The sequence below is a fragment of the Macrobrachium nipponense genome, chromosome 27, assembly GCF_015104395.2.
Source record: "Macrobrachium nipponense isolate FS-2020 chromosome 27, ASM1510439v2, whole genome shotgun sequence".
Lineage (NCBI taxonomy): Eukaryota > Metazoa > Arthropoda > Malacostraca > Decapoda > Palaemonidae > Macrobrachium > Macrobrachium nipponense.
In genome coordinates this window covers 27,767,217-27,794,701 of record NC_087216.1, presented here as the reverse complement: position 1 = coordinate 27,794,701, position 27,485 = coordinate 27,767,217, and the positions used below count along the sequence as shown (strand labels likewise).

Below are 27,485 nucleotides of genomic sequence, written 5' to 3'. Positions count from 1 at the left end.
AGAGAATACGGTAATCTGGCATGGAAATTTATCGACTGCTGATGAGAGAGAGAGAGAGAGAGAGAGAGAGAGAGAGAGAGAGAGAGAGAGAGAGAGAGAGGGGAGTGTTTATTTTTTTATGAAACAAAAAAAAATACAGGTGGCAATAATCTCCTAGCAAACCGCGAGAGAGAGAGAGAGAGAGAGACGAGAAGAGAGAGAGAAGAGAGAGAGAGAGAGAGAGAGAGCGAGAGAGAGAGAAGGGGGGAAGGGGGGGGGAGGGAAGGGAGATTTTTTTTATGAAACCAAAAAGAAAAAAAACAAAAAAAAATTCCAGGTGGCAATCTCCTAGCAAACCGCGAGCAAGAGAGAGAGAGCAAGAGAGCAAGAGAGGGGGGGGGGGGGTTAGGGGGGGGGATCGATTTTTTAGAAGTCGAATTTCCCGAAGATGAAGTTGCCGGGGGCGTCGGCGTTCTCCGAGTGGAAGTACTGCTCCCAGAGCTCGTCGAATTTCTCTTTGGTCACGGCTCCCGAGTCCTCCTGGAAAAGTCGACGAGAGATTAGTTAGGTCAGAGATTGGTTAGATAAGTGGGGAGTTAATGCATAAAGATTAAATGAAATAAATGAATAAATAAATAGAAATAAATAAATAAATAAATAATAAATAAATAAATAATAATAGAATAAATAAAGAAATAATAAATAGTAAACAAAGAAGAAATAAATAAATAAATAAAGATAATTAAATAAACAAATAAGTAAATAAATAAAATAAAACCAAAAAAAAAAGTAAATAAATAAAGAAAATAAATAAGTTAAATAAGTTAAATAAAGGAAATGAATAAATAAATAAATAAATAAGGTAAATAAATAAAAAAATGAATAAGTAAACCAATAAGTAAATAAATAAATACATAAATAAGCAAATATAAGTATATATAGGAATAATATATATATATATTATATATATATATATATATATATATATTTATATACATAACATATACATAGATATATGATATTATATATATATATATATATAATATATATATTATATATATATAAGTGGCCCTAGCTAACAAATCATGAATATCTAGCTACCTGCGTTATTAGCATCTAGGTGACACACACACACGTACACACATACACACACACACACCACACACATATATAAATATATAGATATATATATATATATATATATATATATAGTATATATATATATATATATATATATATATATATATATATATATATGTGTGTGTGTGTGTGTGTGTGTGTGTCGAAGTAATAGATTTTATAAACAAACAGAATTTATAAATAAATGAATGAATAAATCCAAATAAGCACGTCCATTAGCCAAATAATCATTATCATAGCATATATATGAATAAGAGAATATACACATCTTCAATTAATGGATAAATAAATTGATATATAAGTTAAGAATGTATAAATACACGTCTGTAGCTCATATAGATTATATAAACATACTGAGCTGCCTTGTGTTTTTCCAAGCTACAATTCACAGATTATGACTATTATTCCTGAGTCTATATACGTTATACACTATAGTTTCCTCTGACTTACAGGGTCCAAGACATACAGAGAAATAAATAAAGACATACAGCCCAACACCTTTGCAAATCTAACTAGGACAAAGGCCACCAAAAATATATCTATCTTTCGGTGGTCTCGGCATAACGCTGTGGGAACCGCGGCTCAAAAAACTCTCAGCCGATCGTGGCGGCCTGTGTTGTTGAGTTGCCAGAAGCACGATTATGGCGAACTTTAGCCATAAACAAAATAAAAATTACTGAGGGTAGAGGGCTGCAATTTGGTACGTTTGATGATTGAAGGGTTTATGATCAACGTACCAATTTGCAGCCCTCTAGGCTAAGTAGTTTGTAAGATCAGAGGGCGGACAGAGAAAGCCGGTGTAACAGTTTCCTTTTCAGAAAACTAAAATTAGCCGTAGCTAATCGTGAAATCGTAGCTACGGCGGACAGGTGAACTACTGGTAGCCGCTAATTAACCCGAGCCGCGCTACTTACATTGTTTATTTAAACACGAAACATCAAAATCTTTTGACGAACGTGACGTCGGAATCGATGACAGGTTTTTAATTCTTTGAAGTCGATTCTAGTACAGCAATGGTTTTTTTTTTAATGAATGTTTATTTACGTATACATATTTTTTTCTGATTGAAGAGGATGGTGTAGTTCAGAATGGGTGTGCTTTGAACTGTTTCCTTCAGATATTTAATCTTCAAACATTTATTGATGTTGCATATTAGGACACGTTCCAAATCTATGAAACTGTGAAGAATGAAAAAATAATTATATTTATAAATTCATTGTGGAATTCGATAGGGAAGTCTGCTATCAAATTAACTAATTACCCCTAGTAGTACTACATTATTGACTATTTACCCTCAGTAGTACTGCCATACTGACTATTTTCAACCATTAGTACTACCATATTGACTATTTTCCCCTAGTTGTGCGCACTACCATATTAACTATTTTCCCGTTGAAGTGAAATTGTATTGACTATTTTCCCGTAGTAGTAGTACATATTGAATATTTTCCCGCATAAGTGCTATTGTATTGACTATTTTTCCTCCAAGTATTACTACCATATTGACTATTTTCCCCCAAGTAGTACTACCATATTGACTATTTTCCCGTAATAGTCCTAGTGTATTGACAATTTTCCCGTAACAGTGCTAATGTATTGACTATTTTCCCCCCCAGAAGTACTACCATATTGACTATTTCCCCCCCCAGAAGTACTACCATATTGACTATTTTCCCCCCCAGAAGTACTACCATATTGACTATTTTCCCGTAACAGCGCTATTATATTGACTATTTTCCCATGTCAGTACTACCACACTAACTTCAGCCACGCTTTGTATAGTTCTCGATCTCTTCCTAGATTAGGAAGTTTCTCTACCTCCTATCCCGTTTAATTTTTCGTTGGCGTCGGGTCTGGGCTGGTTAGGGACGCTATTTGCAAGTAGTAGTACAATCGGGTCCCTGGATGAAGTACGACTTAGTACTGTTGATTCTGAGTCCCGCTGATGTTAATGCAATTTAGAAAACGAATATATATATATATATATATATATATATATATATATATATATATATATATATATATATATAAAAACAGAGAACTATAGGAATAAACTAAGCTAAAATCAGAAAGCAAGACATAATACTAAAGAGTAAAATGGAGTATTGGGAAGAGATAAAAGCCCCAGGCCTCAGACGCTTAGAATGGGAAACAGTATTGTAGCGAATAAAATATGTAAAAGACTAGACAAAATATTATCGGAGAGCGAACTGACCGAATTTAAGACCTGGCGCTAAAATGGAGTCGGGAGAGAGAGAGAGAGAGAGAGAGAGAGAGAGAGAGAGAGAGAGAAGCTGAATTACGTAACTCTGAGCATTATAGACAGAGCTTGAATCGCAGATACGTCTATTCGGGATTGGAGACAGGTCCTTACCTTACCTTACAGACCTTACATTTTGTTCGGGTTGCCCCAGGTCCCTCAGTGTGAGATGATGAGTCACAATGTGGCCTAAAAGGAAGCTAAGATTGAGTTGCGTTGAATATAGAATTTAGGCCAAAGGCCAAGCACTGGGACCTATGAGGTCATTGACAGGATAAGGTTTGAAAGGCGTAGCAAGAGGAAAACCTCAAAGCAGTTGCACTATGAATCAAGTGTTAGGAGAGGTTGGAAAGTAAGATGAAGAAAGTGAATATGAAAAGAGGTACAGTAAAAAGCTAAGATTGCTTGCCAAAAATGGCTGTTACCTCTCAAGCAGTAGCCTGGCTGTAGCAACTAAGTTAGAAGCACCCTGTCAGTTTTATTCTAGGTCTAACTGAATGAGCAGGGACGCTACCCAGAGATTTTCGACTTAGCCCTGTCAGGAAACTCTACACAACTGACATCATGATTAAAACTAACTCTCACTTGATATCGAAATTCCTGCCTCTTTTCAAACCAGCCGTATTTTTAACCCCCCTCCCCCCCACCAATATATATATATATATATATATATATATATATATATATATATATATATATATATTCTAACATACAAATAACCTAATAGATTGTGAGTTTCTTCTTCTTCAGGAATAATTGTCAAGAGACTAGCTGAAGAAGACTTCGGGTGAAGTATCGTAGAGAAAAATAAAAAAACATACATCTGCTCTTGAGATAAGACCAAAAATTAAATTTCTTTGCGTCCGGGCATCAACGGCATAAATGTACCTCCCAACAAGAAGGTACAAAAAGCCTCTGTTTTATTAACATATCAAAAACGTTGCGTAGCGCTTCGTAAAAACATGGAAATGAGTTGTGGTTTGTTGTTTCACATTTGTGATGCATCGTGAGATCCATTTCAAAAAAATGATCTTAGTAAGCTATTAGGCCTACGGAAGAATTATTAACGAGGAATTATTTCTCATACGCGGTGACTTAAAAGTATTTACACGAGTCGGTAATTCTGAAGAGAGAGAGAGAGAGAGAGAGAGAGAGAGAGAGAGAGAGAGAGAGAGAGAGAAGGCATAGCTTATTTCAAAGCACCTAAATCAATCCTAATAAAATTATACAGCTACATGGAAGAGAGAGAGAGAGAGAGAGAGAGAGAGAGAGAGAGAGAGAGAGAGAGAGAGAAACCAAATAAATCGCTCTTCCAGAACCAAAATATTCCGTCCAGAACCAAATAAATCGCCCTTCCAGAACCAATTCGTCCTTCCAGAACCAAATAAATCTCCCTTCCAGTACCAAATCGTCCTTCCAGAAGCAAATAGTCCTTCCAGAACCAAATAAATCGCCCTTTCAGAATCAAAATTGTCCTTCCAGAACCAAATCGTCCTTCCAGAACCAAACCGCCCTTCCAGAACTAAATAAATCGCCCTTCCAGAACTATTGGTAAATCGCCCTTCCAGAATCAAATCGCCTTTCCAGAACCAAATCGTCCCTCCAGAACCAAATAAATCGCCCTTCCAGAACCAAACCGCCTTTCCAGAACCAAAACGGAGCACGACTCTCGAACAAAGCCGTCGGCGCCGACATCCTTTTGCCTCTGAAGTGTAAATCACCAACCAGCGATCCGTTACGGGAACGTTTGTGAATTTAACGGCGCTCTTTAGGGCAGGTCCATTTCCCGTGGGAATGAAAGGAAGTAGCTAGGAATATCCAGAGAACCCCTTTGTAACTCCCGATTCCCATTCCGGTGGCAGGTGATGGAATCAGCATGAGAATAGATATAGATGCGTGTAGAGTTACTTTGTATTTTGTAGAGAAGATTCCAACAGAGCGATTTTGTAGTAGACGGACTGGAATGAAGTGATGGTAATGTGAGTTTGGATTTGTAAGAATAATTCTTTGCCTTGAAACAAGTTCAATTCATCATTTGGGAAATGTATGTAAACGTGGAGGTGACAAATCACGAGCTGAAATGAGATTTCTACGAAAGCTACACCATGAAATAATGAAATAATGAATGATAATCATTTGAAACAAATATAAATGATTGGAATGAGAGTTGCAACAGTTACATTTAACAGATAGTCTCACGAATTATGAAACCTAATAGATAATTCTGGAAATATATAAATGCCGAAGTGAAAAAAAAATGTTTTTAAACGAATAATTGAAAATTAATGATAATAATAATGCTAAAAATGAAAGCGACAAGTCCCTGGATAGGTTAAAAAAATACGAATAATTATGTCGCTCAGAAATACCTGGCACCATTCTGGAACATTCCGAGTCATTCTGGGACATCCTGGGATTGGGACATTCTACAATATTCTACGACCTTTTTTGTCCAATCTGAGTCATTCCTGGTCATTCTGGGACATCCCAGGACATTCTGGCCCAATCTGTTACATTCTGGGTCTTCTGGAATATTCTGAGACATTTGGGTTCATTCTGGGGGTTATTCCGGGCCGATCCGGAATATTTTGGGACATCGTACGACCTCATTGAACACTTTGGGACACTCTACGACCTATATGGACGTTCTACGTCCATTTTGGACATTTTGGGACATTCTACTATCTTTTTGGCATTTTGGGACATTCTACGATCTTTTTGAACATTTTGGGACATTCTATGGCAATCTGGGTCATTATGGGACAATCTGAGCCATTCCGGGACATTCTGAACAGTTGGGGAGTGGGTCTCTCTCTCTCTCTCTCTCTCTCTCTCTCTCTCTCTCTCTCTCTCTCTCTCTCTCTCTCTCGTGAGGACGCCGGCACGGGAAATTGGAGATAATCGGGAAAACCTGAGCTGTTGTTTGGGTTTGGCCAGGAAATTTACGACCAGCTTATGGGAAATGCATAAAACGGGTAGGAAGTTGTAAGTTACGCCAGTATGGGAAGGCAGTTCGTACTTTACCGCGCATGTCAGGTCAGGTCAGGTCAGGTCAGACGTTGCCATGGGAACCGTGAACGTATATAATATATATATATATTATATATATATATATATATATATATATGCATACATACATATATATTATATATAAATATATATATATATATATAAATATATATATATATATATGTATATGTATATGTACTGTATATATATATATATATATATATATATATATATATAATATATATATAATATATATATATATATCTATTTGGCACTTGTGTACTTTACACTTACAGTATTTTACGCTTGAAGTTTGTCACAATTTTCTGTATTGTAACACTTATACTTTTTACACTTACTACCCGCCACATTTTTCTGTAATTTACACTTATGCCTTGTAATACTTTTTTGTAATTTACACTTACAGTCCGTCACAATTTTTTGTACTTTACACATACAATCCACCACAAATTTTTGCACTTTACAATTACAATCTGTCACAATTTTTTTTTTTTTTTTTTTACTTTACACTTATTATGCCTCACAATTTTCTATACTTTGCACTAACAATGCGTCACAATCGTCTGTACTTTACACTTACAATCAGCCACAATTACCTGTACTTTACCCTTACAATCCCTCACAATTTTCTGGACTTTACACTTATAATCCGTCAAAATGGTTGTACTTTACACTTACAACTTACAATCAGTCACAATTATCTGTACTTCACACTTACAACCGTCATAATTGTCTGTATTTCACATTTACATTCAGTCACAACTGTCTGTACTTTACACTTACAATCCGCCACAATTGTCTGTAATTTACACTTACAATCCGTCAAAATTGACTGTACTTTACTCTTACAATCCGCCACAATTGTCTGTACTTTACACTTACAATCCGTCATAATTTATTGCACTTTACACTTACAATCCGTCACAATTGTCTGTACTTCACACTTACAATCAGTCACAATTTTCTGTACTTTATACTTACAATCTGTCAAATTGTCTGTACTTCACACTTACAATCCGCCAAAATTGTCTCTACTTTACACTTACAATCCGTCATAATTTATTGCACTTTACACTTACGCTTACAATCTGTCGTACTCCCCCCCCCCCCCCCAAACCTTCACCTCCACGTTATCCTTCAAACCAAAACAATAACAGGAATTTCGTAAAAAAAAAAAAAAAAAAGGGTGAAATTCCATTTCGACCAACGCTCCCAAATTGGTCCCTATCGACGAAGTCATCAGTGAGTCGTTGTGTCCACATTTTTTTTTTGTTTTGTTTCATTTTTCATCTCTTTCATTCGTCATCGATCTATCGACAGATTTCGTACGGATTACGCGGCGCAATTCGACCCATATTTTTCTTTTTATTTATTTATTTATTTATCTTTTCGTTTGGCCTTTGTGCCATGTTGCCTCTTTTGGGGGATATAATTCTTTATAATCTCGGATATCGCTGGGTTATATCTGTTAGCTTTCTCGGTAAGTGATTATTATTATCATTATTATTATTAGTAGTAGTGGTAGCAGTAGTATTAGTACTCTCTTATTGATGATGATAATGATGATGATGATTATATTATTATCATAATTTGGCTAATCATGCAAAAGTACATTCACTGTTATTATTATTATTATTATTATTATTATTATTATTATTATTATTATTATTATTTGCTCTATCACAGTCCTCCAATTCGACTGGGTGGTATTTATAGTGTGGGGTTCCGGGTTGCATACTGCCTCCTTAGGAGTCCATCACTTTTCTTACTATGTGTGCCGTTTCTAGGACCACACTCTTCTGCATGAGTCCTGGAGCTACTTCAGCCTCTAGTTTTTCTAGATTCCTTTCAGGGATCTTGGGATCGTGCCTAGTGCTCCTATGATTATGGGTACAATTTCCACTGGCATATCCCATATCTTCTTATTTCTATTTTCAGATCGTTGATACTTATCCATTTTTTCCCTCTCTCTCTCTTCAACTCTGGTGTCCCATGGTATTGCGACATCAATGAGTGATACTTTCTTCTTGACTTTGTCAATCAACGTCGCGTCTGGTCTATTTTGCACGTATCACCCTATCTGTTCCGATACCATAGTCCCAGTAGGTCAGGATTTGCCTGATCGTTTTCTATCACTCCTTCAGGTTGGTGCTCGTACCACTTATTACTGCAAGGTAGCTGATGTTTCTTGCACAGGTCCAGTGGAGGGCTTTTGCCACTGAATCATGCCTCTTTTTGTACTGGTTCTGTGCAAGTGCCGGGCATTCGCTTGCTATGTGGTTTATGGTTTCATTTTTCGTATTGCACTTCCTACATATGGGAGAGATGTTATTTCCGCCTATCGTTCTTTGAACAATATCTGGTTCTTAGGGCCTGATCTTGTGCGCTGTTATCATTCCTTCAGTTTCCTTCTTTAGCTCTCACTCTGTAGCCATTGCCATGTGTCATCGCTGGCTAGTTCTTTAGTCTGTCTCATGTATTGTCTGTGCATGGCTTGTTGTGCCAGTCCTCTGTTCTGTTTGTCATTCTTCTGTCTGTATATTTGCTGGGTCTTCGTCTACTTTTATTAGTCCTTCTTCCCATGCACTCTTTAGCCACTCGTCTTCACTGGTTTTCAGATATTGCCCAGTGCTCTGTTCTCGATGTTGACGCAGTCCTCTATACTTAGTAGTCCTCTCCTCCTTCCTTTCGTGTTATGTATAGTCTGTCCGTATTTGCTCTTGGGTGTAGTGCTTTGTGTATTGTCATATGTTTCCTGGCTTTCTGATCTATGCTGCGGAGTTCTGCCTTCGTCCATTCCACTATTCCTGCGCTGTATCAGATTACTGGCACTGCCCATGTGTTTATGGCTTTTATCATATTTCCATCGTTGAGTTTTGACTTGAGTATCGCCTTGAGTCTCTGCATATATTCTTTCCTGATCGTGTCCTTCATCTCTTGGTGTTTTATATCCCCTCCTTCCATTATTCCCAGGTATTTGTATCCAGTCTCATCTATGTGTTTGATGTTGCTCCCATCTGGTAGCTTTATCCCTTCAGTTCTCGTTACTGTGTCTTTTTGTATGTTGACTAAGGCGCCATTTTTCTATCCCAAACTCCATCCCTGATGTCCCCAGATACATCCTTACAGTCTGGATTAGGGTATCTATTTCCTTAATGCTCTTACCATACAGCTTGATGTCGTCTATGAACATCAGATGGTTGATTCTGTTGCCTCTTTTCTTGAGTTGGTACCCGGCATCCATCTTCTGTAGTACTTTTGTCATGGGAATCATGGCTACTACGAAGATTAGTGGGGACAGTTAGTCGCCTTGAAGATCCCTCTCCTGATATTACCTCTGCTAGTCTTATTCCAGAGCTTGTAAGTACTGTATTCCAGTTGCGCATTGTATTTATTTATTATTATTATTTTTTTTTTTTGCTCTATCACAGTCCTCCAATTCGACTGGGTGGTATTATATATGTGGGGTGTTCCGGGTTGCAATCCTGCCTCCTAAGGAGTCCTCACTTTTCTTACTATGTGCGCTGTTTCTAGGATCACACTCTTCTGCATTGAGTCCTGGAGACTACTTCAGCCTCTAGTTTTCTAGATTCCTTTTCAGGGATCTTGGGATCGTGCCTAGTGCTCCTATGATTATGGGTACGATTTCCACTGGCATATCCCATATCCTTCTTATTTCTATTTTAGATCTTGATACTTATCCATTTTTTTTCCCTCTCTTTCTCTTCAACTCTGGTTGTCCCATGGTATTGCGACATCAATGAGATTACTTTCTTCTTGACTTTGTCAATCAACGTCACGTCTGGTCTATTTGCACGTATCACCCTATCCGTTCTATTACCATAGTCCCTGAGGATCTTTGCCTGATCGTTTTCTATCACTCCTTCAGGTTGGTGCTCGTACCACTTATTACTGCAAGGTAGCTGATGTTTCTTGCACAGGTTCCAGTGGAGGGCTTTTGCCACTGAATCATGCCTCTTTTTGTACTGGTTCTGTGCAAGTGCCGGGCATTCGCTTGCTATGTGGTTTATGGTTTCATTTTCGTATTGCACTTCCTACATATGGGAGAGATGTTATTTCCGTCTATCGTTCTTTGAACATATCTGGTTCTTAGGGCCTGATCTTGTGCTGCTGTTATCATTCCTTCAGTTTCCTTCTTTAGCTCTCACATCTGTAGCCATTGCCATGTGTCATCGCTGGCTAGTTCTTTAGTCTGTCTCATGTATTGTCCGTGCATTGGTTTGTTGTGCCAGTCCTCTGTTCTGTCTGTCATTCTCCTGTCTCTGTATATTTCTGGGTCTTCGTCTACTTTTATTAGTCCCTTCTAATTCCCATGCACTCTTTAGCCACTCGTCTTCACTGGTTTTCAGATATTGCCCCAGTGCTCTGTTCTCGTGTTGACGGCAGTCCTCTATACTTAGTAGTCCTCTCCCTCCTTCCTTTCGTGTTATGTATAGTCTGTCCGTATTTGCTCTTGGCTGTAGTGCTTTGTGTATTGTCATATGTTTCCTGGCTTTCTGATCTATGCTGCGGAGTTCTGCCTTCGTCCATTCCACTATTCCTGCGCTGTATCTGATTACTGGCACTGCCCATGTGTTTATGGCTTTTATCATATTTCCGGCGTTGAGTTTTGACTTGAGTATCGCCTTGAGTCTCTGCATATCTTTCCTGATCGTGTCCTTCATCTCTTAGTGTTTTATATCCCCTCCTTCCATTATTCCCAGTTATTTGTATCCCGTCTCATCTATGTGTTTGATGTTGCTCCCATCTGGTAGCTTTATCCCTTCAGTTCTCGTTACTTCGTCTTTTTGTATGTTGACTAAGGCGCATTTTTCTATTCCAAACTCCATCCTGATGTCCCCAGATACAATCCTTACAGTCTGGATTAGGGTATCTATTTCCTTGATGTCGTCCATGAACATCAGGTGGTTTGATTCTGTTTGCCTCTTTTCTTGAGTTGGTACCCGGCATCCATCTTCTGTATAGTTTTGTCATGGGAATCATGGCTACTACGAAGAGAGTGGGGGCAGTGAGTCGCCCTGGAAGATCCCTCTTCTGATATTAACCTCTGCTAGTCTTATTCTAGAGCTTGTAAGTATTGTATTCCAGTTGCGCATTGTATTTTTGAGGACGCTGACGGTGTTTTCCTCTGCCCCATATATTTTCAGGCATTCTATTAGCCATGTGTATGGTATCATGTCGAAGGCTTTCTTATAGTCTATCCATGCCATGCTTAGGTTGGTTTTCCTTCTTCTACTGTTCTTCATTACCATTTTGTCTAATCAGGAGCTGGATTTTTGTGTGCCCCTTATACTTCCCTCTGTAGCCTTTCTGTTGGTGGGGGATGGTGTTTGTCTCCTCTAGGTAATTGTATAGCCTTTCACTGATGATACCTGTTAGTAACTCCCACATTATTGGTAGGCAGGTGATAGGCCTGTAGTTACTGGCTATATTTCCCTTACTCTTGTCTTTTTGTACTAAGGATGTTCTTCCTGTGGTCATCCATTTGGTGCATGGTGATTTGAGATACAATGCTGAGTTGTTCTGCTATTCGTGGTGTAGGGCCTTGAAGTTTTTGAGCCAGTATCCATGGACTTCATTGGGACCTGGGGCTTTCCAGTTTGGCATTTCTTTAGTTGGTGTCTGACTGTGTCTGTCGTGATGTCTGTGAATCTTTGTTTTATTCTCCTTGTTTCTTCTTCCTTGACTTCCTGGAGCCATGATGCATGTTTGTTGTGTGATACCGGATTGCTCCATATGTTTTCCCAGAGTCTCTTACTTGGTTCGGCTTCAGGAATTTCTTGGTGGTTGTCTTCCCCTCTTAGTTGGCTGTATAGTCTTTTCTGGTTGGTTCCGAATAGTTTGTTCTGTTGGTATCCCTTATTCCTGTTCATGTACCGTTGGATCTTCCCCTCTTAGTTTGGCTGTATAGTCTTTTCTGGTTGGTTCCGAATAGTTTGTTCTGTTGGTATCCCTTATTCCTGTTCATGTACCGTTGGATCTTCTGTGCTTTGGCCTTAAGCCTCTGTTTTACATCTTCTATTGTGTTGTTTAGTCCCCTCTCTTGTACTTTGTATTTCTCGTTGAGTTCCTCCCTTGTTTTCTTGCTTCTTTAGCTTTTTTTCTGCCATCTCTTTCAGTTTACTCAAGTCAGATCTCATCACCATGATTTGCTTTTCCAGGCGCCTTTTCCAAGGAGGTTGCTGTTTTGGTTTGTGTTGGGTTGGTTGTGCTGGTGGTGTTGGTGTTCGAATCCTCATCAGTTCTGCTACTAATCTTGCTCCTGCTTATGCCAAGTTATTTGTTTCTGTGATACTGGTGGTGTGTATTATGCCCATTATTTCAATGACCTCACTTGTTTTTTGCCTTAATTTCTTGGAGGGGATCTTTGTTCTCTCTGTATCTGGCTCCATCCATTGTCTAATAATTTTCTACCCATTCCGTCCTCTCTGTTACTTCGTCGGTGTTTCTTCGTGTATCGTTGTTTGATACCTCATCATCCCTGTCGTCTTCTGTGGCGTCGTCTCTCAGTTCGTCTTCGTGTAATTTCGTTGTCGTGTGACATTTCCCTTCCAGTTCTTCTCTTTCTGTTGGGGAGAGCCAGTTGTTTTTCTTTATGCTCTGTTTGGGGGGTGTTATTCCTCTCATTCCAGATGTTGACCAACCTTCTTCTATATCCTCTCTCCGTCGGGTTTGCTTCTGATGTAGCATCTCCATATGTTTCCTTTTTATTTTCTTCTCTTGTCCATTTCTTCCTTTTTGCTTCTGTAGCTCCAATTCTCAGGGCTGTTTTGGTACTGTCGTTGTGGTGGTCAGTTGCTGGATGACGACCTCCAAGCACCTGACCGTCTTCCCCTTCATTTGGGTTGAATACCTGGCTGCCGGACGAAGCTCCACTGTTGCCAGAGGTTCCATTTACGTCGTTGTCGTTTATTCCTTCATTTCTTTCCATCATTGCTGAGTTTTGCTATTTAACCCATAGCTGGACCCTCCACCCCATCAGGGATAGGTACTCATTTACAGCTAAGTAGACTGAGGAAATTATGGTAAAGATCCTTTCCCAAGGAATCAACGCCGAGGGAGAGCGGTCACCCATCCAACGACTGACCAGCCCCAATGTTGCTTAACTTAACCAGTCCATTGACGACCTAACCCACTCTGCCACGGCGCCACACTTTATTATTAATATTATTATTATTATTATTATTATTATATTATTATTATTATTATTATTATTATTATTATTATTATTATTATTATTATTATTAAGGCCTGTTTACTTTTCATGAAAGTGCTTACCTCCCAGTTATAATCAAATCTTTAAGTGACATCTCAGTGTCGTAGGGACTCCTGTATTCCTAGTGAAATGTGAAGTATTTAGTTTAATTTATTATATTCAGTGAAAAAAAAAAGATACCGCTTATGCTAAATGTTACAGATATGTGTACATCTTGCTACAGATTCCGGTAGCATACACTAAAGAGGCCCCTCCTTATGATAATTTCTACAAAATTCGCTAATTTTGCTACACATTTCTTAACCTATCCCAAAAGGCAAATTCTTATGCTAATTTCTACAAAATTTACTCATTTTGCTACAGATTCCGTTAGCATACGTCAAAAAAAAAAGACCCATTTTCATGCTGAATTCTACAAAACTTGCTCATTTAGCTACACATTTCGTTAGCCTATCCCAAAAAGGACCCTTTTATATGTTAAACTCTACAAAAACTTACCCAATTAGCTACAAATCTTACACCAAAAGGGATCTATTTTAATGCCAAATACTACAAAAAATCATACCCATTAAGCAACACATTTCATAGCCAGAAAAAATGAAACTACTTTAAGAAGAAGAAGAAAGAAGAAGAAGAAGAAGAGAGAGAGTGCTCAATTCAGCTTCAGAAACGAACGAAAGTTAGACGCCCCATTCAAACCCAGAGAACCTACAGGCAGAGTCTTACAGACTCTACAGAGAGGAGAATATCAGGAATCAATCTGTTCAAGCTACAAGAACGCGGCGTGAATAAGGAAGACGCCAAGTACCTTCTGGACTCTTCTGAAGGCCTCGCGACATCCGGATTCCGTTAGGCCTAAGGCTGTGTAGAGGGCCACGTACTCGTCCACGTCGATATGGCCGTCACCTGTGGAATAAAAGGCAGGTTATTATCGCAGGTAGAGGCCTATGTGGGACAGCCCCGGTTACATAAGTGTTAGCGCTGATAAACAGATTATTATCGTAGGTGAAGGTCTATTCATCGTAGGTGATATAGGCTCAGTTATGAAAGGTGTTAACAAGAATAAACGGGAGATGATTATCTTAGGTATAGGCCTGTATGGGACAGGTTCGGTTACAAAAGTGTTAGCACTGATAAACAGGAGATTATCATCGTAGGTGTAGGTCTATTCATCGTAGGTGATATAGGCTCATTTACGAAAGTTGTTAACACGAACAAACTGATTATACATCGCAGGTAGGCCTACGTAGAAGAAGAAGAAGTAGAAGAAGAGGAAGGGGGTAGAAGGACCTTCCTCCCTCCCTCCCTCCCTTACCTGAGGCGTCTTCTAAGAGGAACATCAAATCCCGAAATCTGTGGCTCCATTCCCGGTCAGACTCGTCCTCCTGCCAGGCAGAATACCATTCCTCTACTGAGACCTGGAATGGGTGAAGAGTTATGGAATGGGTGACTGAGGGGGCGAGTCAAAGATTTTATTTAACACAGGTCTGAAATGGATGATATTTGGATGAAATGGATGACTGAGTGGGTGAGTCAAAGATTTTACTTTATGCTGAAGTCTGAAATGGATGATATTTGGATGAAATGGATGAGTCACTGCTAGTGATGGAAATAAAATGTTTAGTGAAGTGGATGACTGAGTGGATGACTTAGAGATATTGTTTAAAACTGAAGTCTGAAGCGGGTGATATTTGGATGAAATGCATGAGTCACATCTTGTGACGGAAATATAATGTTTAATGAAATGGATGACTGAGTGGATGACTGACTGGATGAGTCATAGATTTTATTTAAAACTGAAGTCTGAAATGGATGATATTTGGATGAAACGGATGAATCATAGCTTGTGATGGCTATAAAAAGTTTGACGCTGGAACGAAGAGGAGTTCTGGAATGGATAACAGCGTGGATGACTGAGTGGATGAGTCAGAGATCTTATTTAAAGCTGAAGGCTGGAATGGATGATACATGGATGAAACGGATGATAAATGGATGAAACGGGTGAGTCACACCATGTGATGAATGTCAAAACTGGATGTAAAATTCGAATTCAGTTTTACAATTGTCTTCTACTGATATTTACTCAAATAATTTAGGAAATGGATGAATAATGACGCAAAATGGATGCCATATGGATGAATGGCGATCCAGGTAGCGGCTGAGGATGCAAGTGGATGATTTAAGTGGTTACTGAAGAAGAAATTTGATGCGAGCGACGTAAAATTAAGTTTATAGAAAGATGACGCAGTTGTGAGATGGAATGAGAAAAGTAGAGAGAGAGAGAGAGAGAGAGAGAGAGAGAGAGAGAGAGAGAGAGAGAGAGAGAGAGAGAGAGAGACCTTACCTTACCTTACAGACCTTACATCTTGTTCGGTTGCCCCAGGTCACTCAGTATGGAGGCACCTCTAATGTCTACCAGAGAGTTGCTATTACATCTTCCGGTATATTTTGCATCTTCCAATCTTGGATGGTCTGGGATGCAGTTTAGATATTTGTCGAGCTTATTCTTAAACACATCTACGCTCACTCCTGTTATATTCCTCAGATGAGCTGGCAACGCATTGAATAGACGCTGCATTATCGATGCTGGTGCGTAGTGGATTAATGTCCTGTGTGCTTTCCTTATTTTTCCTGGTATAGTTTTGGGCACTATTAATCTACCTCTGCTTGCTCTTTCTGATATTTTTAGCTCCATGATGTTTTCAGCTATTCCTTCTATCTGTTTCCATGCCAGAATTATCATGTAGCGTTCTCTTCTCCTTTCTAGACTATATAATTTTAAGGATTGTAGTCTTTCCCAGTAGTCAAGGTCCTTAACTTCTATTCTAGCTGTAAAGGACCTTTGTACACTCTCTATTTGTGCAATATCCTTTTGATAGTGTGGGTACCATATCATATTGCAATATTCAAGTGGACTACGAACATATGTTTTATAAAGCATAATCATGTGTTCAGCTTTTCTTGTTTTGAAGTGCCGTAACAACATTCCCATTTTTGCTTTACATTTTGCCAATAGAATTGTTATTTGATCGTTGCATAACATATTCCTATTCATCATCACACCAAGGTCTTTAACTGCTTCCTTATTTGTGATTGTCTCATTATTAGGTCCCCTATATGCATATAGCTTTCCTTCTCTGTCTCCATAGTTTATTGATTCAAATTTGTCAGAGTTAAATACCATCCTATTTACCTCTGCCCAATCATATACTTTGTTAAGGTCTCTTTGTAATGCTTTCCTATCTTCATCACAAGTAATTTCTCTACTTATTCTTGTGTCATCGGCGAAACTACTCACTACCGAGTCCTTAACATTACTGTCTATGTCTGCAATCATAATAACAAACAGTAATGCAGCTAACACCGTACCTTGTGGCACACCGGAAATTACCTTAGCTTCATCCGATTTCTCATCGTTTGCAATAACTATCTGTTTTCTGTTGTGTAAAAATTCTTTTAACCATCCTCCTACTTTATCCACTATATTATGTTTTCTAATTTTCTTCGCTAATATATTATGGTCTACCTTGTCAAAAGCTTTTGCAAAGTCTAGATAAACCACATCTGTTTCATTTCCACTTTTCATATTTTTGTATATGTTCTCACGGTGGACTAACAGTTGGGTTTGTGTACTTTTTCCGGGTACGAAACCATGTTGCCCTATATTAAAGAGATTATTTTTTATTAAATGTTTCATAATATTTTTCTTCATTACCCTTTCATACACTTTCATAATATGTGATGTTAGACTCACAGGCCTATAATTACTTGCCTCTAGTCTTGATCCACTTTTGAATGCAGGGGTAATATATGCTAATTTGTGCTCATCATAAATCATGTCTGTATCTACACTTTGTCTTAATAATATTGCAAGTGGCTTTGCGATAGAATGAACTACTTTCTTTAACAAAATAGCAGGAACTCCATCAGGCCCTGCTGCAGCTCCATTTTTAATTTCATTAATAGCACCTGCAACAATATCAGCTTCCATTAATATCTATGTCAGCTAAATATTCACTATTTTCGTCCCTTACTTCTATATCATTATCTTCATTATCTATTCTAGGGGTGAATTCTCTCTTATATCGCTCTGCCAATATGTTGCAAATTTCCTTTTTTTCATTCGTTAATCTCCCTTCAATTCTTAGAGGGCCTATTTCTACTTCTTTTATTCATCATTTTCGCGTATGAGTATAATAGTTTGGGGTTTTGCTTGATATTTATTAGGGTTTTTTCTTCCAAGTCCGTTTTTCATTTTCTTTTGATTGTATAATCTTTTTTGTTCTGCATTTTATATCTTGCTTTTTGTTTTTTAGTTCTTTAACTTTCCATGCATTTTTTTCTTTTGCAAGACCTTTTTTCCACTTTCTGATTTTCTGGAACAAGATCCTTCTGTCTCTTGGAATGCATGACTGATGTTTATTTTTCTTTTTCGGTATATATTTATCCACTATTTTCTCTAATATTTTATATAATATCTCCGTATTTACCCTTATGTCATCACTTACGAAACTGTTATCCCAATCTTTGTTTAATTCTTCATTTATTTCTGACCATTTTATATTTTTACTGTAGAAGTTGTATTTTCCATATCCTTCCCACTTTTTCATTTCTTGCTTATCTCTGTTTTCACTTGCTTTGGGAAATGGACTGTTTAATTCTATGACATTACTAGTTCTGAAATACTCGCATTATAGACTATTATTGCTTTAACATAATTCATCTCGTTCACAAATAACTAGGTCTAAAGTATTTTCCTTTCTTGTTGGCAGGTGATTTATTTGTTGAAGAATGTTGTATTCTAGTAGCATATCTAATAGCTTTTCGAATTGCCTCTTATCTTCTGCACTACTATTACTCTCTTTTTATATATATAAGTACAACCACAATCTCCTATTCGTTCTTTCCAGTCTACGAAAGGAAAGTTGAAGTCTCCAGATAGGAGAATAGTCCAGTCCTTGTGATTTCTACATATATCATCCAATTTTTCTATTATTAAGTCAAACTCTTTCGTATTAGGAGGTCTATATATTACTATGTTCATTAATTTTTCAGATTCAAATTCTACCGCTATTAGTTCACATTCTGAGTTACTATATTTCTCATATATTTTTCCTTGTTTTTTGCTTTTCCCATATATTGCGGTTCCCCCTTGATTCCTATTTTTTCTACCTGATCTCTAAGTTTGGAACCCTTTTATTTGATCATCATTCCCAGTCTCTTGGGAATACCAGGTTTCACTTATATTCATTATATCTATTTTCTTTTCAATTTGGGTTAGTTCTTCTAAGTACTCTATTTTTCTTTTTGAGTTACTCGTAATTAAACCCTGCACATTCATCACTATGATGGTTTGCGTGTTTTCTCCTTCATTTAATAAGGGTAATAATAAGGATTTTCCCATGTCTCTTTCCTGTTCTGGTATTGTTCTTCTTTCATTTCCAGAAAATTCTGACATTAAAAAATCCAACTTTTCCATAATATTTGATCTTCCTTCATCATAATTATTCATTTTGTGTCTGAATCTGCAATTTTCTCCGTATCTGCAATATCCTCTTGCATCAGAGAGAGAGAGAGAGAGAGAGAGAGAGAGAGAGAGAGAGAGAGAGAGAGAGAGGATAAAATACTCTTAGCTGAATCATGGAGGAAAAGGCTTAGATAGGGATGATTGTCGAAAATTACAGTTCCAAAAATTCTTCCCAAGTCTACGCAGGACGGAAGGACCTATAGTTATAAAAATCATAAAAAAGGTTACGACTTGAAAGGCAATAATAATAAGTCTAGATCTATAAGTCTGCTTAAGTCTAAGGCCGTAGAGGCATCTAAACTCGAATGACCTAACTAGACAGGATACCTGCTAGGGGTAGCATTATTATCAAATTCTCAAAGCCTTATTAGATAATGGGGGTTCGAAATTGGACTATTACGTGCTATTAGCAGCGAGCTTGAATTGGGCCAATTTAATATATATTCCTTTATCTCAGCGATAATGGATTTAAAAGTGACTTAGGGAAGGCGATTCTGAGATGTGTTTTTGAACGAATCAATTGATAAAAAAAGATCTGGGTTGTGACGGATTCATGTGTGGATTTCACCTATCTCCAAAGTCTATAGGTATGGCCGAATGACAATTTTGGGAAGAATAAAAGTGACGCTACTTAAATGAAGCCATGACTCGTTAGGTAGTGACAAATTAGCTAAGGATTAGTGTAAAAATTTTAGTCTAGAAATGGTATACACAGATGATGTTAGTCTAAATAGACGTTAGTTTTAAAAATAATTTACGTAGACGATGTTAGTATAAAAATGGTCTCCATAGTAGATGATGTCAGTCTAAAAATCTATGGAGAGACAATTTTTTGACGAGGAATCCTGTTTTTATGCTTTGTTGAAAAAAAAAACAAATAAAGAAAAAGTCATTAACTAACTGTTTATGTTAATTGCATTAGCTCGGTCACAACTATGTATGTATATGTATGTATGTATTTATGTATGTTTGTTTGTATGTATGTATGATTAAATGTCTAAAAATCATAAAAATTCGAAATGAATAAATCACAACAGTTGATCAATATTAAGGAGTGAATTCGTCTACACAACATTCTCTCTCTCTCTCTCTCTCTTTCTCTCTTTATATATATATATATATATATATATATATATATATATATATATAATATATATATATATATGTATGTATGACTGTTCTCTGTCACTCTCATTCTGTCACTCTTTTTGTTTGTCTCTTTCTCTCTGCAAGTGCATCTCTCTCTCTCTCTCTCTCTCTCTCTCTCTCTCTCTCTCTCTCTCTCTCTCTCTTTATATGTATATATACTACATATATATATATATATATATATATATATATATATATAATATATATATATGTCATCTCTTTCTCTCATTGTCTTCGTCTCTGTCTCTCTCGTTCTTCTCCCTCGGTGTCTCGTTCTTCTTCCTCATGTCTGTCTGTCTCTCTCTCCCTTCCTCTCTCTCTCATTGCCCATTAACTCAGACAGGTCTTTTGAATTCTCCAGGGCTCCAAATCTCGAGGACCAGAGTCATAACATATCCGTAAGTGTATCCAACGGTTGGAAGGGGGAGCGGGGAGGGGGTCAGGGGTGGTGGGGGGGGGGGCGGGGTTGAGCTATTGGCCTCATTCTCCCACGAAAGAGGTGTCACCGAAATTTGATTTATGGGACCCACTTAATTAGCTCTTCCGTCATTATTAAACCTCTTCGTTTTACGATACAGGACGAAGAATCGCGATTCGCAGATTGTGATTCGCGGATTATTGTTATAGAGCGGATCAGTGTGAATCATACGATATTTATTTTTCGGATGCTCTGAGAGAGAGAGAGAGAGAGAGAGAGAGAGAGAGAGAGAGAGAGAGAGAGAGAGAGAGCAAATGTTTTTCCAGTTGCAGATAAAAACTATATGAATGTTCTGATTAGAAAAAAAGCGAATGGGGATTTTTTTCTTTGAAATTTTGACGAATTTAGAAAAAACAATAAAAAACATTTCTGGTTAAAAATTCATTACTTTGAAATTTGACTAGAGTGATAAAAATATGAATAGGAATTTTCACTACTTGGCAATAAGTAGATGATAAAAAAATAATATTTGATACAATATTTTTTGGATAAAATATTCAAGTGTTTTCATTTATATAAAATAAAAAACGAGAAGATTATTGTGTCGTGACGTCATCAGGGGACATTTTGACCAAATCAAACTTTCCAGGTAGACTTATTAACGGATGATCCACGTGAATATTACCTTCTTCTTTCGACGAGAGAGAGAGACCTTACCTTACAGACCTTACATCTTGTTCGGGTTGCCCCAGGTCCCTAAGTGTGAGGCACCTCTAATGTCTACCAGAGAGTTGCTAGTGCATCTTCCGGTATATTTTGCATCTTCCAATCTTGGATGGTCTGGGATGGAGATTAGATATTTGTCGAGCTTATTCTTAAACACATCTACGCTCACTCCTGATATATTCCTCAGAGAGAGAGAGAGAGAGAGAGAGAGAGAGAGAGAGAGAGAGAGAGAGAGAGAGAGTGTTATAACTAAGTTCGGAATCCGCCAGGGAGATTAATAAAGTTTACAGGGGATTAAGCGACTAGTGTTTTTCGTTACGGCGGCAGTTCTTGTGATTAATGGCGACATTAGAGAGAGGGATGAGTATGTAGGAATACGTACTACTATGTATGTATGTGTGTATGTATGTATATGTATGTTTGTATGTGTATATGTACACATAACTGTGTATATATATACATATATAATTGTATATAGATGCACTATATAGATATATAGATTATATATGTACAAATATATTTGTATTATAAAATATAATATCTATATTATATATATATATATATATATAGATATATATATATATATATATATATATATATATATATATAGATATATAGAATATATACAGACACATATTTATAGTGAGCACAAAAGTACCGTAGAATATTTTACCAATCCGTAACATCTCACGTAAGTAAACCTTATATGTAATTGAATAACAATAAACAAGAACTCTTTTACCATTATAACAACATTCAAAGCATCGACAATGGACCTCAAATATCATTCAAACAAACACATTTCGAAAACACGTTCCGCCGCGCCGTGTCTTACACGTGTTTGAGAGACGGTCTTCCTCTCACCCAGGACCCACTCATTCCCCAGGCATCATTCAGTCAGACGGACGGACCTGATTCGGGAAGGGAATGATTAGCAATTCGCAATGACGGGGGCTACACATGACGGTGGAACATGACTTCATCTTGGTCATGACACTGGTTGAATGATTAATTAGCTCTCTCTCTCTCTCTCTCTCTCTCTCTCTCTCTCTCTCTCTCTCTCTATAACATATCTTCATATTCTCTTTCTCTCTGTCTACCTGTCTGTCTCTCTCTCTCTCATATACTTGCATATATTTCAATTTATCCATTCTCTCGCTTTCGCACACTCTCATTATTTTCATATTATCCCTTTCTCTTATTATCTTCATATTATTATCTCTCCCTCTCTCTCTCATCATTACTTCACATTATTTTTTTTTCTCTCTCATTATCTTCATATCATCTCGCTCTCTCAAATCTTTATATCATCTCTCTCTCTCTCTCTCATATCTTCATATTATCTCTCTCTCTCATATACTTGTATATATTTCTCCCACTGTCCTTCTCATTATCCTCATATTATCTCTCTCTCACTCTCATATCTTCATATTATCTCTCTCTCACACCTTGATATTATATATATCTCTCTCACTCTCATACCTTTATATTATCTCACTCTCATCTTCTTCATGTCATTACTCTCTCACTCTCATAGATGTTCGTCATTTGCTCTCTCTCTCTCTCTCTCTCTCTCTCTCTCTCTGATTCTTCTCAGCATCTTTCTCTTCATCTTCTGCCTCACAGAGTCTGTCTCCACGTCCCTCTTCTCATTCTATCTCTCTGTCCATATCTCTCCGCCCTTACCTGACTATCCTGATCTCTGTCCGCCCGACTGGTGAGGACCGTCCACAGGGTGCGTAGCGTGTTTCGCGTCTTGTTGTAGTGGGAGTCCTCCTGGGTCCACCCTCGGGCCCCGCACACTTTCTGGAAATGGCAAGGAAATCCAGGCCGTTAGGAAATAGAAGTAATCTGGAAGTGGGGGGTGGGGGATGGAGAATCGCTCATTAAGAAGAGACGAAGAAGAAGAGGAGGAGGAGGAGAAGAAGGAGAAGAAGAAGGAGGAGGAGAAGAGGAAGAAGAAGAAGTAGAAGGAGGAGGAGGAGGAGGAGGAGGAGGAGTATGAAGAAGAAGAAGAGAAGAAGAAGAAGAAGAAGAAGAAGAAGGAGGAGGAGGAGGAGGAGTATGAGAAGAAGAAGAAGTAATAAAAAGGAAGGAGGAAGGAGGAGGGAGAAGGAAGGAAGAAGGAAGAAGAAGGAGGAAGGAAAGGAAAAGGAGAGAAAAGAAGAAGAAGAAGAAGAAGAAGAAGGAAGGAGGAGAGGAGGAGGAGGGGAGGAGAATTAGGAGGAGAGGAAGGAAGAAGAAGAAGAAACGGAGAGAAGGAGGAAGGAGAGAAGGAAGAAGGAAGAAGAAGAAGAAGGAAGGAGGAGGAGAGGAAGGAAGGAGAGAAGAGAGAGAGGAGAAGAAGGGGTGGAGGAGGAGAGGCAGGAAGAAGAAGGAGGAGAAGGAGGAAGGAGAAGGAGGAGAAGAAGAAGAAGAAGGAGGAGGAGGAGGAGGAGAAAAGGAAGAAGAAGAAGAAGGAGGAGGAGAAGAAAAGGAAGAAGAAGAAGAAGAGAAGAAGGAGAGGAAGGAAAAGAAAAGAGGAAAGAAGAAGAAGGAGGAGGAGGAGGAGAAGAAAAGGAAGAAGAAGAAGAAGGAGGAGAAGGAGAAGAAGAAGAAGAAGGAAGAGAAGAAGAAGAAGAAGACGAAGATAAGAGAAGGGGACGTTCTCTATTGGCGTGAGAGGTTCGTTTGAAAAAGCAAAAGTGGAAATTAACAGTACTTTGTTTCGTACAACGGGTCACATCTGGTTTGATGGGAGGGGCCGTTACAGAGAAATGAGATAATCAGTGAGTAAATAAAGAATGAAATGAGTAAATGTCGAATTAAATGAGTACATTTGGAATTGTTTCCTGTCAATCTGTTTCCTTTTTTATTTGAAAAAAAAAGGACACAACTTTTCCATCTGTTCCATTTTTTTAAAAGAAACGACACACCTTTTTCAAAGCCAAAGTCTCCTGCTTTTTGAGAGAGAGAGAGAGAGAGAGAGAGAGAGAGAGAGAGAGAGAGAGAGAGAGAGAATGAGAGAAAGGGACCACTGCCTTAACTTTCTCTCTCTCTCTCTCTAAAAAATCTCTCTCTCTCTCCAAGGTCTCGCGCCCGCTCAAGTAAGCCACCTCGACGAGGACTTAGGAAACTTTGCAAAAACTGAAGATAACCCTTCCTGCTCATCATCTTATCTCGATCTTAGGATTCCCCAGATATCATCCCTGTTCTTCACACCCTACCTCGGTCGTAGGATTCTCCAGATATCATCGGCATTATTCACGTCCTACCTCGATCGTAGGATTCCCCAGATATCATCTCCGTGACTGACATCCTACCTCGATCGTAGGATTCTCCAGATATCATCCGCGTTATTCACATCCTACCTCGATCGTAGGATTCTCCAGATATCATCTCCGTGACTGACATCCTAACCATCGATCGTAGGATTCTCCGATATCATCTACGTTATTCACATCCTACCTCGGTCGTAGGATTCTCCAGATATCATCTCCGTGACTGACGATCCTACCTCGATCGTAGGATTCTCCAGATATCATCCGCGTTATTCTTCACATCCTACCTCGATCGTAGGATTCTCCAGATATCATCTCCGTGACTTACATCCTACCTCGATCGTAGGATTCTCCAGATATCATCTACGTTATTCACATCCTACCTCGGTCGTAGGATTCCCTAGTTATCATCTCCGTGACCCACATCCTACTTCGATCGTAGGATTCCCTATTTATCTTCGCTGTTATTCACATCCTACCTCGATCGTAGGATTCCCCAGATACCATCCTCACTGGATTGATGAAGAAACTTCCTTCGGGGTAGCCATTTCAACAGGACCATCCTAACTCCACAAAGTCATTTCCCTGAATCATCGTTGCAAAGTTCTTCTATAATCTTCTATAACACCCATTATGCATTCCTCAGGAATGTATAATAAATCTGAGTGAAATCCTTAGGAATGTGTTGATGTGTTTTCTCCATTAAAGAAACTTTGGTTTGGGATAATCTGTTCGACTTTTGATAGGAGAGGTTTGGGGATAAGATGGAGAAGGTTAGACAGGAGAGAGAGAGAGAGAGAGGAGAGAGAGAGAGAGAGAGAGAGAGAGAGAGAGCATTCAGTTTCTTAGGCGTTAGCCTCATATTTCTTGTGTAGCAATCACAATATAGTAAAAATCTACCGTGCATAAATGTTCGTGTGTGTGTGCGTGTGAGAGAGAGAGAGAGAGAGAGAATCGTGAAATATCCTCTCTTTGCTTCAAGTTTATTTTTTAGGAATCAAAATGTTAAAAAATATTCTGAGAGAGAGAGAGAGAGAGAGAGAGAGAGAGAGAGGAGAGAGAGAGAGAGAGGAATCCTGCAATTTTCTATCTTAGCCTCATATCTATTTCGTAGGGATATTGAAATTGAAATATTTAGTAGTACCTAGCTGTTTTTTTTTTGCCTATCGTTGAGTACCACATCTCTCTCTCGAACCATCTGGATTCCGTCTCTACATTGAGGACTCTTAAATACATACATACATACATACATACATACATACATACATACATACATAACCAATGAGAAATGGCCCACCCAACGTAAGTAGGTCACCGGCAATGAGTAAAATCAATTTGAATACGTCCGAACTGAATTCATTATGGGGAGGGTCTTCAATTGCCAGTAATTAGATCTAAAAGGGGTTCAGGAATGCCCTTTCGAGAATACTGGAGGTATGTATGTACGTATGTATGTATGTACGTATAAATGTATATATTTATATATATATATATACATATATATATATATATATATATATATATATATATATATATATATATATATATATATATATATATATATATATATGTAATACATTTTCGTCTAGTAAGTAATCCTTCTTATTTCTATTTTCAGATCTTGATTCTTATCCATTTTTCCCTCTCTTTCTCTTCAACTCTGGCGTCCCATGGTATTGCGACATCAAGTAGCTATGTACGATTCACAGCTCCATTACACAGAATGCACTAATACAATTCTCCATACATTTTGGTAATTTTGTTACATTTATATTTATTCATTTATTTATTTATTATTTATTATTAGTTTATTTATTTATTTATTTGATTTATATTTATTTATATGGCCGTTTTTTTTAATAACTGATCTTTTCTTTCTGTATTTCCCATTACCTTTTACTGCTTCCTTTGAATGGAAACCATATACTTTGGAAGTTTGAATTTCAAGTCAGTGGCCCACGTGGTGGACTTTTTTCCATATGAATAGGTTCATGTCCTGAATAATAATAATAATAATAATAATAATAATAATAATAATAATAATAATAATAATAATAATAATAATAATAATAATAATAATAACACTGGAGCTTGTGCAAGAAACATCAGCTACCTTGCAATGATAAGTGGTACGAGCACCATCCTCTGGGACTATGGTATCAGAACAGATAGGGTGATCGTGCAAATAGACCAGACGTGACGTTGATTGAGGAAAATCAAGAAGAAAGTAGCACTCATTGATGTCGCAATACCATGGGACACCAGAGTTGAAGAGAAAGAGAGGGAAAAAATGGATAAGTATCAAGATCTGAAAATAGAAAATAAGAAGGATATGGGATATGCCAGTGGAAATTGTACCCATAATCATAGGAACACTAGGCACGATCCCAAGATCCCTGAAAAGGAATCTGGAAAAACTAGAGGCTGAAGTAACTCCAGGACTCATGCAGAAGAGTGAGATTCTAGAAACGGCGCACATAGTAAGAAGAGTGATGGACTCCTAAGGAGGCAGGATGCAACCCGGAACCCCACACTGTAAATACCACCAGTCGAATTAGAGGACTGTGATAGAGCAAAAAAAAAAAAAAAAAAAAAAAATAATAATAATATAGTCAACTGATATTGTATATATGTATGTATGTATGCAATACGATGTTCTTGCAAGTATTCCACGACCAATACATTAACCCCATTTACAGAGCACTTTTCTACATTCACCTTAAAGGAACACCCCCGTTTTCTACACAACCCAGCCCTGA

General features: G+C 37.9%; 1 protein-coding gene across 2 annotated transcripts in view; it reads right to left on the bottom strand.

Moving 5' to 3' along the window:
• Positions 1 to 354: 354 nt before the first annotated feature.
• Positions 355 to 27,485, bottom strand: part of LOC135200976 (calexcitin-1-like) — a 230,620-nt gene continuing 203,489 nt past the window's right edge. For both annotated transcript variants that reach the window (XM_064229759.1, XM_064229760.1), the window contains exons 4-7: positions 23,153 to 23,272; positions 14,962 to 15,064; positions 14,455 to 14,552; positions 355 to 519 (exon numbers count right to left, since the gene is read on the bottom strand). In XM_064229759.1, the coding sequence (XP_064085829.1) occupies positions 406 to 519; positions 14,455 to 14,552; positions 14,962 to 15,064; positions 23,153 to 23,272 (435 nt within the window). In that variant the 3' untranslated portion in view covers positions 355 to 405. The remainder of the gene's footprint in view (positions 520 to 14,454; positions 14,553 to 14,961; positions 15,065 to 23,152; positions 23,273 to 27,485) is intronic.